We start from the raw sequence: 13,671 nt of genomic DNA on the forward strand, positions 1-13,671 counted from the left end.
AACATAGCCTATCTGTAAAATAAACTAAAACTTATTGATATCTGAGGAATATATTTGGCATTTAGCATTTAGGAATCCTTAATTCAGTGGTTTTTTACCAGGAGAACATGAAAAAACCTCTGAGATTCCATAAGTTCCCTAAAATTGCATGCAAAATTTTGAGTGGACATGTGTCCCTCTGGAGGGAGAATCCATAGCTTTCATCAAATGTTTTCACAACCCTAAGCAAGGTTAACCAGTGCTTTAAATGAAGAGGCTGATTGTACAATATGATTGCATCAGTTACTTTGTAAATCAGCTACTTATGGAGAACAAATGATTTATCTTGTGGTCTTCTCTAGAACAAGATTGAATGTTAAATGGCAAATTATTATTAAGAGTCAGTTTCTCTAGGCCAGGCATGGTGGCTCATGCCTGTAATCCTAGCACATTGGGGGGGCCCATCTCTACTAAAAATACAAAAATTAGCCAGGCATGGTGGCCGGTGCCTATAATCCCAGCTACTTGGGAGGCTAAGGCAGGACAATCACTTGAACCCGGCAGGGGGGAGGTTGCAGTGAGCCAAGATTGTGCCGTTTCACTCCAGCCTGGGCAAAAGAGCAAAACTCCATCTCAAAAAAAAAAAAAAAAAAAAAAGAAAAGTCAATTTTCTCTAGACTGAGAAGTGGGATACCCATACATATACCTTAAAGATGTCAAAATATTGTCTGGCCTTTCCTCATGCTTCTGAGTAGTGCTTTATAGAAATAATTTCCCATAGACTGTCGCTGGCCCTCAGGTGGGATTGAGTCCTCGCCACTCAAGGAGGTTTAGATAAATAATTATTATTATTATTTTTTTTTGAGATGGAGTCTCGCTCTGTCGCCCAGGCTGGGGTGCAGTGGCGCGATCTCGGCTCACTGCAAGCTCCGCCTCCCGGGTTCACGCCATTCTCCTGCCTCAGTCTCCCGAGTAGCTGGGTCTACAGGCGCCCGCCACCATGCCTGACTAATTTTTTTTGTATTTTTTTTTAGTAGAGACGGGGTTTCACCGTGTTAGCCAGGATGGTCTCGATCTCCTGACCTCGTGACCCACCCGCCTTGGCCTCCCAAAGTACTGGGATTATAGGCGTGAGCCACCGTGCCCGGCCAGTTACTCTTATTTATGAGATAGCACAGGCTCCATAGAGAACTGAACTGGTCTTAGATAAATAAGTTACTCTTATTTATCTAAAGGATAAATTTATGTGAGGTTTAGATAAATAAGGTACTCTCCTCTTGCCTTTATCATTGTGTCTTGACGTCTTTAAGTCCATTCCAGTAATGCTCCTTTGACTGACTGTCTGGCACCTTAGTACACCTGCATGCAGATCTTCACTTCATCTCAAGCTTTCAGGAAAAGGCTGGAGACACCTGTGCTAGATTGGCGTTGTTCTGCATAGAAAGTGTTCCGATCATTTTCACCCTACTGTCATTAGAGATACCAAACAGGAAGCTAGGGAACTTCCTTTGTGATAGTAGGAAAAAAAAAAAAAACGTTAAAATAAAATACTTTCCACAGGCCAGCTCAGTTCTTTATGGAGCCTGTGCTCTCTCATACACTGAAAGCCCAAATTTCAAACAGGGTTAGATTTAAGCTGGTGATTTAAATAGGTGAAAGGCTCTGTATCCTATTACTAATCCCAGAGCCATACAATCCCCCCTATCACCCCAGTAATATCACTGAGAAAGTCACCAGGCAAGGCCACAGGTTGAACTTTGTCATCTACTGGTGCTGGCTGACAGATTCAGTACTTGTCTGCTAGTAATGAGTCAACAACTTTTATTCCAGGGACCACTGACAGCAGCTGTTTGCAATAGTTGACAAGGAGAAGGAATAGAGAGAAAAGATAGAGAAAAGAAGAGATTTTGTTTCCTCTCAGAAAACCAATGGTCCAAGTGAAAACACAAACACAAGTATGTAAATAACTTGTAAAGCAAATACAGAATGAATGAGTATAAACCCAGACATTGGAAAAATATTACATAAGAGGAGATATTCACAGATTAAGATGGCTGGAGAGGAACTGAAGAATTATACCGAGAGTTTATATAGGAGGAATGTCTTGTGCCAGCCTTGACACAGTGCCAGCCATGGATGGGGATCAGCTGGAGGGCCTCGTGAATAAAGAGAAATATTATGTAAAAGAACAGAAGAGAGACAAATGAAGCTAAGCACAGAGTGAACAATCAAATTTGTTTAGTTGGAAAAAAAAGAAACTCCATATCCAAAGGAAATGGTCAGTTCTAAGAACAAAGAAGAGCCTGAATTATATTTCAATGCTCACTTATTAATTCATTAATTCATTTATTCAACACATATTTAGAGAGCACAAACCAGGAGATGACGCTTCTCTTGGCACTGAGATCACAGACTAATTCCCTGCTTTTACTGAGTTACATTCTAAGGAGAGGAGACACACAATGAGCCAATAAACAATAAATTAAAAAGCAAAATACCATTTACATCTACGTGGTGAATAAGATCTCTAGGGCGCCTTTTGAGGAGACTGAGATACCACAGTGTCAGGGAACATGCTTGGTGGAGCATGGTGACTATCTCGTGTGTGGTCTCTGAACATTAGCACTATTCTATACCTTTTGTTCTGAGGTGATATTAAGGCCACTGATATAGAACAATGAACAATTAATCATAATATTGCCATTGAGTTCATGCACAGTCTGTCCACAGGTTAGAGACCTTGGATGTTAGCAGGTATAGAGTTTGAAATTATCCAACCTTGAGGAAGAATGAGAAGAGGTAAAGCATGTGTCAACTGTGTTTTGGAAATTGCCTGCAGAGCACTCTTTTGTTTTTCTCTCATTCAGAAGACATACTATAAAGTAAAATTTCATATAGAGACTATAAAAGGCTTGAAAAGTACCATCAATCAAAGATAATTTCATATTAGCCAGTCAACTCAGCTATAGAAATTTTATTTCTATATTTACTAAATGTCCTCTCTAAATAAAATAAAGCAATTGACTCAATAGTAAAGAGTAAAATAGTAAATTCATTCTCCTAATTTGATATTTGGGATAAATAAGCAAATGAAGACTAATCTACATTTTTCTGTATTATCTTCAGGGAGGTGGGCCAGTCAAGAGCAGTGGCTTGTAATAGAACTGTGTAAGGGAGTGAATGGGGACTCTATAGTAGGGCTGGTTTCCGGTCTATGGATGAAGTTAAAATGGTCCTTATCACAATGTTCAAATGATGCTCTGAGACCAGTCAGACTTTGAAGCTGACCATTGCTGGTTTGTGAAGAATGTAAAAGGGACCAGGCATGGTGGCTCACACCTGTAAACCCCAGCACTTTGGGAGGGGTTTACAGATCCCCTCCCAAAGGTGGGGATCACAAGGTCAGGAGTTTGAGACCAGCCTGGCCAACATGGTGAAACTCTGTCTCTACTAAAAAAATATGAAAATTAGCCAGACATGGTGGTGTGCACCTGTAATCCAAGCTACTCGGGAGGCTGAGGAGGGAGAATTGCTTGAATCCAGGAGGCAGAGGTTGCAGTAAGCCGAGATCACGCCACTGCACTCCAGCCCAAGCGACAGAGCAAGACTCCATCTCCAAAAAAAAAAGGAATGTAACAGGATGACTGTTCTCCATTACAGCCATTATCCATCTTATCCTCATTGGATCAATTTTTAAGCTTTTAATAGGTTATGTACACACTCTCCAAGAAAACTGATGGACCAAAATTGACATCAATCAGAAGCTCAGGAAAAAGTGAATTCTTATAAGCCCAACTGCAGTCATTACTGAAAAAAAAAAGTCAAAAGTTAGAAAGTGCAAATTCTCAAAGGGCGGGTCATTAAAGGTTTCAACAGTTAGACCATTTAAGTTAATAAAATGGACCTCACATGTAATGTGGATTAAAATGTTACCCACATTTGTATTTGTTAACTAGGGAAAGGAAAATGCATTTTAGTTTTTCACTATGCATTTTCCATGTTTACTCTATGTACTGTTTTGGGCCATTTGTTGATAATAAGAACTTGTCTCCTTCAAAATTATATGCAGGAATGGATACTAATGATGACCCTGATGAAGACCATCTTACAAGTTATGATATTCAGCTAAGTATTCAAGAATCCATTGAAGCCAGCAAGACTGCACTTTGTCCTGAAAGGTAGTATTCAAACCAACTATCCTTGGCAAAATTTCTTTATGGCATTCATTTTGTTGTAAGATAAAATGAATACCGTTTCCTAATTCCTCCTCTAGGAAAATTGACCTTTCCTTTCTGATAGGGAATCTAACAGCTTTCCAAGGGCCACTGTTCATAAGTTTTAGCAATCTGATCTTCCACAAATCCTCACCTCATGTGGAAAACAGGAAAAACCCTATGTGGAAAATTCCTAGATGAATTTGGTTGTATAGAATTGCCTATTTTCTAAATTAATATAGATTAACAAAGGGCAATGAGTAATTTGAACATATTTGCAAGTACAGTTTATAGAACAAATACACAGACAGGTTGGTATACAGAGGTCTGTACACTCTAGAGCTCATTCTGCTACTGATACAGCTAACCCTTTATAGGTAACATATTCCATTGTTGTATGTTTAAAATATGAAGAATAATGCTAAGCCATGTAGCCCATTAGTTAATGAATGAGAGAAGAGTTGTGGACTTTTATTCTATATGGCAAAGTAATATACAAACTACCACCTATTTGATTATCTACTACCCAAATGACAAGAATTAATAAATTAAAATATACCTAAAAGTGATGTATTATGTAGGTAGGATTTATCGAGTCTAAAACTGCAAAAGTAAATTTCTTTCTAAAAAAACACATTATACGTCTGACAGAAATAAACTAGCTTACCTTTACTTTTTGTTATAGTGTTTAAAATCTTGTATTCTGGAATTTAGTAGTACTTTTGAAGAGATCCAGTGTTTAAAAATTGTTGCTTTTGAGCTTTGAAAAAGTAGACGTAGTACACTGAAATTTCTGGTCTGGAATTTCTCCCTTATCTCCAACAAGCTTTAGAACTTCAGAGCTTCCTGGAAGGCATTCGCAACCCTGGTATGCTAGCAGATGTTTCTGCTTAACAGAGTTAAGTAAATTTGTTATGGAATTCCTTCTTTCCACTTAACAAACACACACACCAGAAAACCTCCATGAGGGTTTAAATCATGACCTGCTGGGCCAGTGATTGGGAGTTTGTTTAGTAAATGCCCTGCCTATTTTCACTTGTGGAACAGTTGATTTAAAACTCGCATATGTAGTTTAGATCATAAGCTCCCAAGTAAGTATCTTATTAGCAATTATTAAGTTCAAAGCAAAAAACATTTTTTGAGCATAGAGTGTTTAAAATTAGAAAAACCTAGAGATCTTTCTATTAATTCCATCATTTTGCAGATGAAGAACCCACATCCAGAAAGGCTAATTGGCTTCCCCAGAATCACAAAATAAGGCTAGGAATTGAACCTAGCTCCTCTGAATCTGACTCCAATTGTTTACTCCTTTTTTATTGCTTTGAGATATCTCAGAGATAGCATTGTAATCTTCTATTTTGCCATCTTCACTAATATTCTTAGATCAATGTATCATAAATATGCTCTGTGTCTGACTCCCATACATTTACTTTTTAAGGAGATAAAATCAATTGTATGCATCTCCTTTGGATCTTGATTATCAAAATTAATTTTTAAAATGCAATATAAATTAAAATGTTTGGTTCCTTGAACTATACCACTAGTATCTAGTATAAATACGATTTTTCTTTATCTCATAGATTTGTACCCCTAAGTGCTCAAAACAGAAAACTTGTGGAGGCCATAAAACAAGGTAAATGGGTGTACTATCTACAGTGGGATGGACTGGAGATTCCGCCTTGAAAAAACAGAGATTAGTCATCTGTCCATGTGTTTAATTTAGGTCACATTCTTGAGCTCCAGGAGTATGTAAAATATAAATATGCAATGGATGAAGCTGATGAAAAAGGATGGTTTCCATTGCATGAAGCTGTTGTTCAACCCATTCAACAAATACTTGAGATTGTTCTGGATGGTAAGAGAACATAAAACATGTTTGACCAAGCCAGAGCAAGAATGTTGATATGTTGATGTTATAAGTGTTTTCAGTGAACATAACTAGCAGAAGGAAAAGGCAGATTAAAATATTATTTGGAATTTGAAAAAGGCAGCACCCATGTTTTAAACTCAGAGTACAAAAATTAGGCATTTTTTTGACATTGGGGGTTTACCTTTTGCATCCTTTTACCTATGAATGAGACACAGGTTGGTGGAAAGGTGTGGTTATCACATAAAAGTGATAAAAGTTTCTATATATCATGAATTAATTGAGTCATATATAACACTCTTTTCTTTTGGAAATCAATTTTAAATTTTTCATTTTGAACTATCTCTTGAGTTAACAGTTTCCAAAAGATTCTTATATAGTACAACAGGGAGTACTGACAATACTGGTCTTTACATTACATTGATTTTTTTCATAATGTAAGCATTAAAAAATATTATGGCAAATCAAGCCACTGTTAAATATTAACAGTAACTTTTATGTTCTAATACAGTGTTTTCACATCTCAGCATCTTACAGAACACTTTTGAGAGTGCCCTATCGTTCAGCTTCCACTGTTGCATGACAGCTCTGTGTTCTGGGAGATACATACTTGATTATAAGCCAGCCATCTAGAAAACTAGACAGCCAGACAGACAGATACAGATGATGTTAAGGATCATTTTGACACAGTGATACCTACATTCAAGTACATTCTCCATTCCCACATTCACAGATTTCATTTCACAAAAAACAATTTCAGTTACAATATAAATTATAATACAAAGGATTGAAACATTGTTTTGTAATGTATCAAGAAATGAGACTTAGCACGTCATTTTCAAAAAAGCAGCTAGAAACAGATTTTGGTTTTCTAGCTGTCAATTTGATTAGCAAGTCCATGTGCATCTACTTTATCCTCACCGTCATTTGGTAAACTTTTGTCAAAGTCCTTTCGTTTTCATCAATTGACTTTGTTCAATCCGATGTATATAATATTGGATGGCTCTGATTTGTGTAATATCCTATAAGTGAGTATTTTCAACTTTTCAACATAATGCTTTCATGTCACAGCATCCTATAAGACACTCTGGGAATTCAAGACCTGTGATGGAGAAACACCCTTGACTTTGGCAGTCAAAGCTGGTCTGGTGGAAAATGTAAGAACTTTATTAGAAAAGGGAGTGTGGCCCAACACAAAAAATGACAAAGGAGAGACCCCCCTTCTGATTGGTAAATGACCTTTTTTTCTAGAACTTTTATAGTTTGAAACAAATAATAAGTATTTATTGGAAACCACTGTATAATGGCTAAAATTGTGATCTCAGTTCCTTCCGTTCCCTGAGCTACTTGCCTAACCCCCATGTCTTCTGTCCTGTGATTTTGTTTTCCTATCCCACAAGGATGTCAAATATGAAAGATGGCTACATCCTTCAGTATCCAGTAGTAGAGACTGCAACTAACCAGGAGGGATCTGAATTCGTTTTTTGAAGCCAGAGATAGCAATTTTAAAGGAATATTCTCTAGGTAGGATCCAGTTGTAAGGAGGGTTGCATGTGCCATATGTAGCCAGAAGCAAGAGGTGGAAAGGGATTCCAAAGGGAGACATCAAGTTCACATCAGACTGATCAGGCGAACCTGGAAGGAAGGGAGGCCAGCAGATTCTGAGATCACAGATGCAGAGCATGGCACCTATGAGGGGTACACTGTGACACAAGGGAAGAATGGGAAATCTGAAGGTGACATTTACCAGCTCTGTCTTGTATATCCTGCTATTTGCTGAACAATAAGAATTGGCAAGTCTGTTTGTGAAAGCAGAGAGTGATAAGATTAACTCCAAATGACCCAGAGATAACATTTCCTTTCTCTTAGGGACACAGGGTGGTGGAGTAAGAATTTGGTGTTGGCACGTGAGATCACTGGGTTTAAATCTTAGCTGTGAATTGCAATCATGGGCCTCAGTTTTCTCAAGTATAAAATGGAAATACGGCACCTACCATGCAGAATTGTGAGGAAAATTAGAGAAAAAATATATAAAAGCTCTCACATTAATAGATGCTCAAGAGGGAAGAGCCATTATGAAGTTGTCTGTGTGGCAGGAGGAGGAGAGGGAAGAGGAGCAGGAGCAGGAGGAGAGGGAGGAAAGGACGTAAGATTATTTACCAGCAATCACAGAGGAAGACGTTAAAGGTCATAGCTAGTTAAGAACCATCACAGCTCCTGTTCACAGAGGAATCACTTAAAAAAAATTTTAAACAACCTGAATATTAAGAAAACCTGAATATTGTTAAGCAAACTTGGATAAATCATGAACATCAGTAAAATATTTGTATTTGATGGCATTGATTCAACAATATCAATGCAAAAAACATGTATTAAGAAGTCACATTGGCCAGGCGCGGTGGCTCATGCCTGTAATCCCAGCACTTTGGGAGGCCAAGGTGGGCGAATCACAAGGTCAGGAGTTCAAGACCAGCCTGGCCAGCATGGTGAAACCCCGTCTCTACTAAAAATACAAAAACAAAAATTAGCTGGGCTTCGTGGCAGGCACCTGTAATCCCAGCTACTCAGGAGGCTGAGGCAGGAGAATCGCTTGAACCTGGGAGGTGGAGGTTGCAGTGAGCCGAGATCGCACCACTGTACTCCAGCCCGGACGACAGAGAGAGACGCCGTCTCAAAAAAAAAAAAAAAAAAAAAAAAAAAGAAGTCACATTAAGCCAGACGCTGTCCTGGGTAGTGTGGATTTAAAGATGAATGGACTAATCTTCCTCCTTTCAGAGTCTAGGAGGAGAATTAGATGTGATTTAAATGGAAAATTAGTGTTATAAGTGCTATAATAAAGTATATATTTAAATTAAATTAGGAGAATAAAAAAGCAGTAAATCTGTAAAGACTTCAAAGAGCCTTGCTCTTGGAGATTGCCTTGAGGGTTGTATAGGGGAACGGCAGGTGTTCTGCCCCGATACAGTTTGCTCAGTGAAGAGGGTCTCCACGGCACGGTGTCATTTTGGCCTGGTTCCTTCTTGCCTACTCTTTTTTTTTGAGGCAGAGTCTCGCTCTGTTGCCCAGGCTGGAGTGCAGTGGCGCAATCTAGGCTTACTGCAAGCTCTGCCTCCCGGGTTCAAGCCATTCTGCTGCCTCAGCCTCCCGAGTAGCTGGGACTACAGGCGCCCACCACCACGCCCAGCTAATGTTTTGTATTTTAGTAAAGATGGGGTTTCACTGTGTTAGCCAGGATGGTCTCGATCTCCTGACCTCGTGATCAGCCCACCTCAGCCTCCCAAAGTGCTGGGATTACAGGCGTGAGCCACCGCTCCTGGCCCTTTCTTGCCTGCTCTTGCCCCATGTCAGAACTTTCAGCCTTCACAAATTCAGATAAGATGGGAAAAACAATCTAATCCATATAGTTAGAATACAGACAAACTTCTGTAACAAAAAACAAAAATGCATCCACAAAGCAAACAAATAAACAAGAATGACTTAAAGAGAAAGAAGTCATTTCTCTCTCACACATTGCAGAATGGCCCAGGGTTGTGAGGGTGGCTGTATCAACATTACAGTGTGTTTCCAAAGTTGCTCCCAATGTCACCATTTTCCAGGCAGCAGGAAGGACTAAAGAGGAAGCCCTAGGCAAGCATCTTCAATTTAAAAAGATGACCGGGACAGTGCACATGGCCCTTCCACTCATGTCCCATTAGTTCAGATTTTGTCACAATGCCACCACACCTTGGGGCAACAGAGGCCAGGACATTTATTGTCTACCTGGATGGTCTGTGGCCAGCTAAATACTTGGGGCTTCTGTGGCTAGAAGGAAAAGGGGAAGCATAAATACTGAGAAACCAATCATAGTCTCTGCATACATTTTAATCTGCCTTTAAATCACAGTCACGTGACTTTTCATAAATAAACCAGAACTCTTTTCCTGAGCAGGCTCTACAGACATTAAACAGAATATGTATCTGTGGGTGTTGATTCACCACTAGTAATGTGACACATATACATACATATATATATATATATATTTTTTTTTTTTTTTTGAGACAGAGTCTCGCTCTGTCGCCCAGGCTGGAGTGCAGTGGCGCGATCTCAAAACTCTGCCTCCCAGGTTCACACCATTCTCCTGCCTCAGCCTCCCGAGTAGCTGGGACTACAGGCGCCCACCACCATGCCTGGCTAATTTTTTGTATTTTTAGTAGAGACAGGGTTTCACCATGTTAGCTAGGATGGTATCGATCTCCTGACCTCGTGATCCGCCCTCCTTGGCCTCCCAAAATGCTGGGATTACAGGCGTGAGCCACTGTGCCTGGCCTGCGACCTATATTATTTTTTAAAGGCCAGAATATGCCGCAGGAGTGTTTGCAACAACACCTGTGTTGTTTCTATAGATCACCTTGAATTTCTGCACAAAAAGGACACACTTCCAGAATGGTATACTGCTTCACTTTGCAAATACAGAATTATTCTCCACTTGCTAGTATCAATCCACTTATTTCTTAAAGGACAACTAAGCCATGATTATCACTCCTTGTTTTCTTTTGGCCTCATTTAAAATTTTCTTTAATGCTTAAGGCCTACAACAGAGCAGTAAACATTTACATGCATTTCAAAGTTCCATGTTGGTTTCATTCTCTATGCTAGCAATATCTAAAGTGTAGGAAAGGAACTCTATCACTGAGTTATCAGAGTTGAAACAGAATTAATATTAGGAAGTAATATATTTTAAAAACTAAGTGGTAAGGTCGAGAGAGGACTAAAGTCTCCATGAAGTTAATATCCTGGAGGTGCTCATGTACATCCTCATCAGCCACACATCTGGGGAAGAAGGACTTTTCCTGGGTCACCTTAATCAGCACCTTTTTTGTGGAACCCATGCCAAGTCTTCTTAGGTTTTATAGGAAAATGGATTATTCATGGCACTTCCTCAGTTTGTTCTTGAATCTATGGTCTTCTTTGAGATTTGCTATTCAGAATCCCTTAACTTGTAGAGGAGAGATAAGAGGGAAAAAAGTATTTCTTCTTTTTGTCTGTACAATGCCATGTTAATTTTTCTTATCCTAATGGCATCATCCTTATCTCTATTTATGAGATATCCTTAGAGGGCCAAGAAAAAAAATCACTTTTGGTCCCTCTGGGACCCTTATTCCCTATCAGCCATCTGGCCCTTCCTTATTTAAGGTACTTTGATGTATTATAGTCATAGAGTTTCTTGCTGAGTGGTAGATATCTGATTTGTGATGATCTGACACTTACTAAAGGTTTTTGCACTTGGACTCCTTCTCTGCCCACTCCCCTGGAGTTGGTGTCACCTTTCCCTAGTTGGATAGGCACAAGCTGATCCTGGCCAGTGGAGCCCAGAGTAAGGAGGACGCTCAGGGACCGTCTGGCATGACGCTTCAGTCCCACTGCCCTCCATTCCTGATGGCCTTACCCCATTCACAGATCAGTTCATTTTGCTTCAGACATTTTCTTTCTCACAAATCAATACACATCTTCTTCACTCCATTTCTGCTTTTAATCCAGCAGTCCTTGTCAAGATAATCAAGATAACCCTTGCCTATCATCTATGCAAAATTCTTAATCTAATTCCCTAAACTCTTCAACTTAAAGTCAGTTTTAAGCATTACTATTGAAGCTATACATTTTAAAAATTAATAAATAATTTGAACATTTCTGAAAAAATTCTAAAGAATTCTAAATTTTAGAATTTTAAGTTCTAGAGAAAAAAATTTATATATAATATGTAAACATATATATAATCCACATGTAAAACAAGACATTTTAAAATTATTTTACTTAATCATTTATGTTACACCAATACTGTGCTTTATGAGTTTTCATTATTTCAGTCATTTATTGGTTAAGAATGTCTTCATGAGTTAGCTTGGAAGGGATTTCCTACCATTTGCATTATTATTTCTATGGGAAATACATTCTTGATTTCAAAAAATTAAATTGGAAGTGAAGTTTTGATTTTTAAAAAACTATCTTAAGTTGAAGATGGCCCATTTATGCAGTTATTTTCATGAAGAGAAACTATTTTAATCAATATGTTTTCTGAGTCAGACAAAAGGTAAAACGATTATGAGGGAAGAGGCTCATTATTTTAATACATTTTTTCTCTAATTATAAAAACTGCCATCAGAGCAAGAAGATCCATGAGGACACATTTCTCATAGTTTGTTTAGCTTACTTGATGTTTGCTCTGCAATAACACCAGCTAGCATGAGGTAATTCACTGCAATTAGAGCTGCCGGTGACAGTTGGGCAATTCAGAGAGGCATTTGTCAACAGGTTCTACTTTAGACAAGGAGAGGGAGAAAAACGGGCATCTCCTGCAGGGATGGCTTGCCTGCTCCCAAATGAAGTAGGCAAAGTTCGTCTTCATCCTCCCATTACCACACTGGGAGCCGCTTTCCTTGCCTTGGCTTTAGATCCTTTCTGCGTTCTGCCTCCTGGTTACCCCAGAACGTTCCATGTGGCCTCACATCTTCTTCTACGTTTCCCAGTACAGGCCCAGACTTTGAGTCTCTCTTTAAATAGAAGGCAGCATAGGCTTCTTCTCTAGGCCGTCAACTCTACGAGTGAGATCCAAATCTGTCTCTTCTTCCTGTTGTCCACAGTGCATAACACAGAGCCTTTAGTAGAGCTAGCCGTATTAACTGAATAGGAAATGAGTGAGTGAATGAATGAATGAGTGAATGTAACTGTGTACATCTCCATTTGTAGGGGCAGCACTCATCCTAATCTGTATTTTAATAAGATTTTACTTAAAAGGAAAAAAAAGTTACATTTTTAGAAGTGTATACATCTAAATGGGGACAATCTCTTAATAATCCAAAAGGGGAAAAACCTTGTAACAGTATAATTTCAGCCATTAGAGACGAGCAGAGAGGGAGAGGGACAACTGATTTGGTGAACCTCCTTAATTGTACTACATTAACGGTCACTTACTTCACTCACTGGGAACAGCTGGCCTATGTAGATTCTAAACAATCTTATTGATAATCACCCATTAAAAATGTAAGAAAGAGGGCCGGGCGTGGTAGCTCACACCTGTAATCCCAGCACTTTAGGAGGCCAAGGTGGGCAGATCACGAGGTCAGGAGTTTGAGACCAGCCTGACCAACATGGTGAAACCCTGTCTCTACTAAAAATACAAAAATTAGCCAGACTTGGTGGTATGCGCCTGTAATTCCAGCTACTCAGGAGGCTGAGGCAGGAGAATTGCTTGAACCCAGGAGGTGGAGGTTGCAGTGAGCTGAGATTGTGCCATTGCACTCCAGCCTGAGCGATGGAGCGAGACTCTGTCTCAAAAAAAAAAAAAAAAGAAAAGAAAAGAAGAAAGAAAGAATGGAAGGAAGGAAGGAAGGAAGGAAGGAAGGAAGGAAGAAAGAAAGAAAGAAAGAAAGAAAGAAAGAAAGAAAGAAAGAAAGAAAGAAAGAAAGAGACAGAAAGAACGAAAGAAAGAAAAGAAAGAAGGAAGGAAAGAAAATACATATATAAGAAAGAGAAGTTCATTCAATACTTACTGCTATCTTTTGTGGCAAGGGAAAAAAACCCTGTTTCTATAGGGGAAACCTGATGAACATGATTTACATATGAGGTTCCTGGGTC

General features: G+C 39.0%; 1 protein-coding gene across 2 annotated transcripts in view; it reads left to right on the forward strand.

Annotated features, from left to right (window-relative positions):
• ASB15 (ankyrin repeat and SOCS box containing 15) overlaps positions 1-13,671 on the forward strand; it is a 37,721-nt gene that overhangs the window by 8,664 nt on the left and 15,386 nt on the right. For both annotated transcript variants that reach the window (XM_057302754.1, XM_034964904.3), the window contains 4 exons: positions 4,049-4,157; positions 5,774-5,826; positions 5,917-6,048; positions 7,132-7,290. In XM_057302754.1, coding sequence (XP_057158737.1) covers positions 4,051-4,157; positions 5,774-5,826; positions 5,917-6,048; positions 7,132-7,290 — 451 coding nt within the window. In that variant the 5' untranslated portion in view covers positions 4,049-4,050. The remainder of the gene's footprint in view (positions 1-4,048; positions 4,158-5,773; positions 5,827-5,916; positions 6,049-7,131; positions 7,291-13,671) is intronic.

This window comes from Pan paniscus, chromosome 6 (assembly GCF_029289425.2).
Source record: "Pan paniscus chromosome 6, NHGRI_mPanPan1-v2.0_pri, whole genome shotgun sequence".
NCBI lineage: Eukaryota > Metazoa > Chordata > Mammalia > Primates > Hominidae > Pan > Pan paniscus.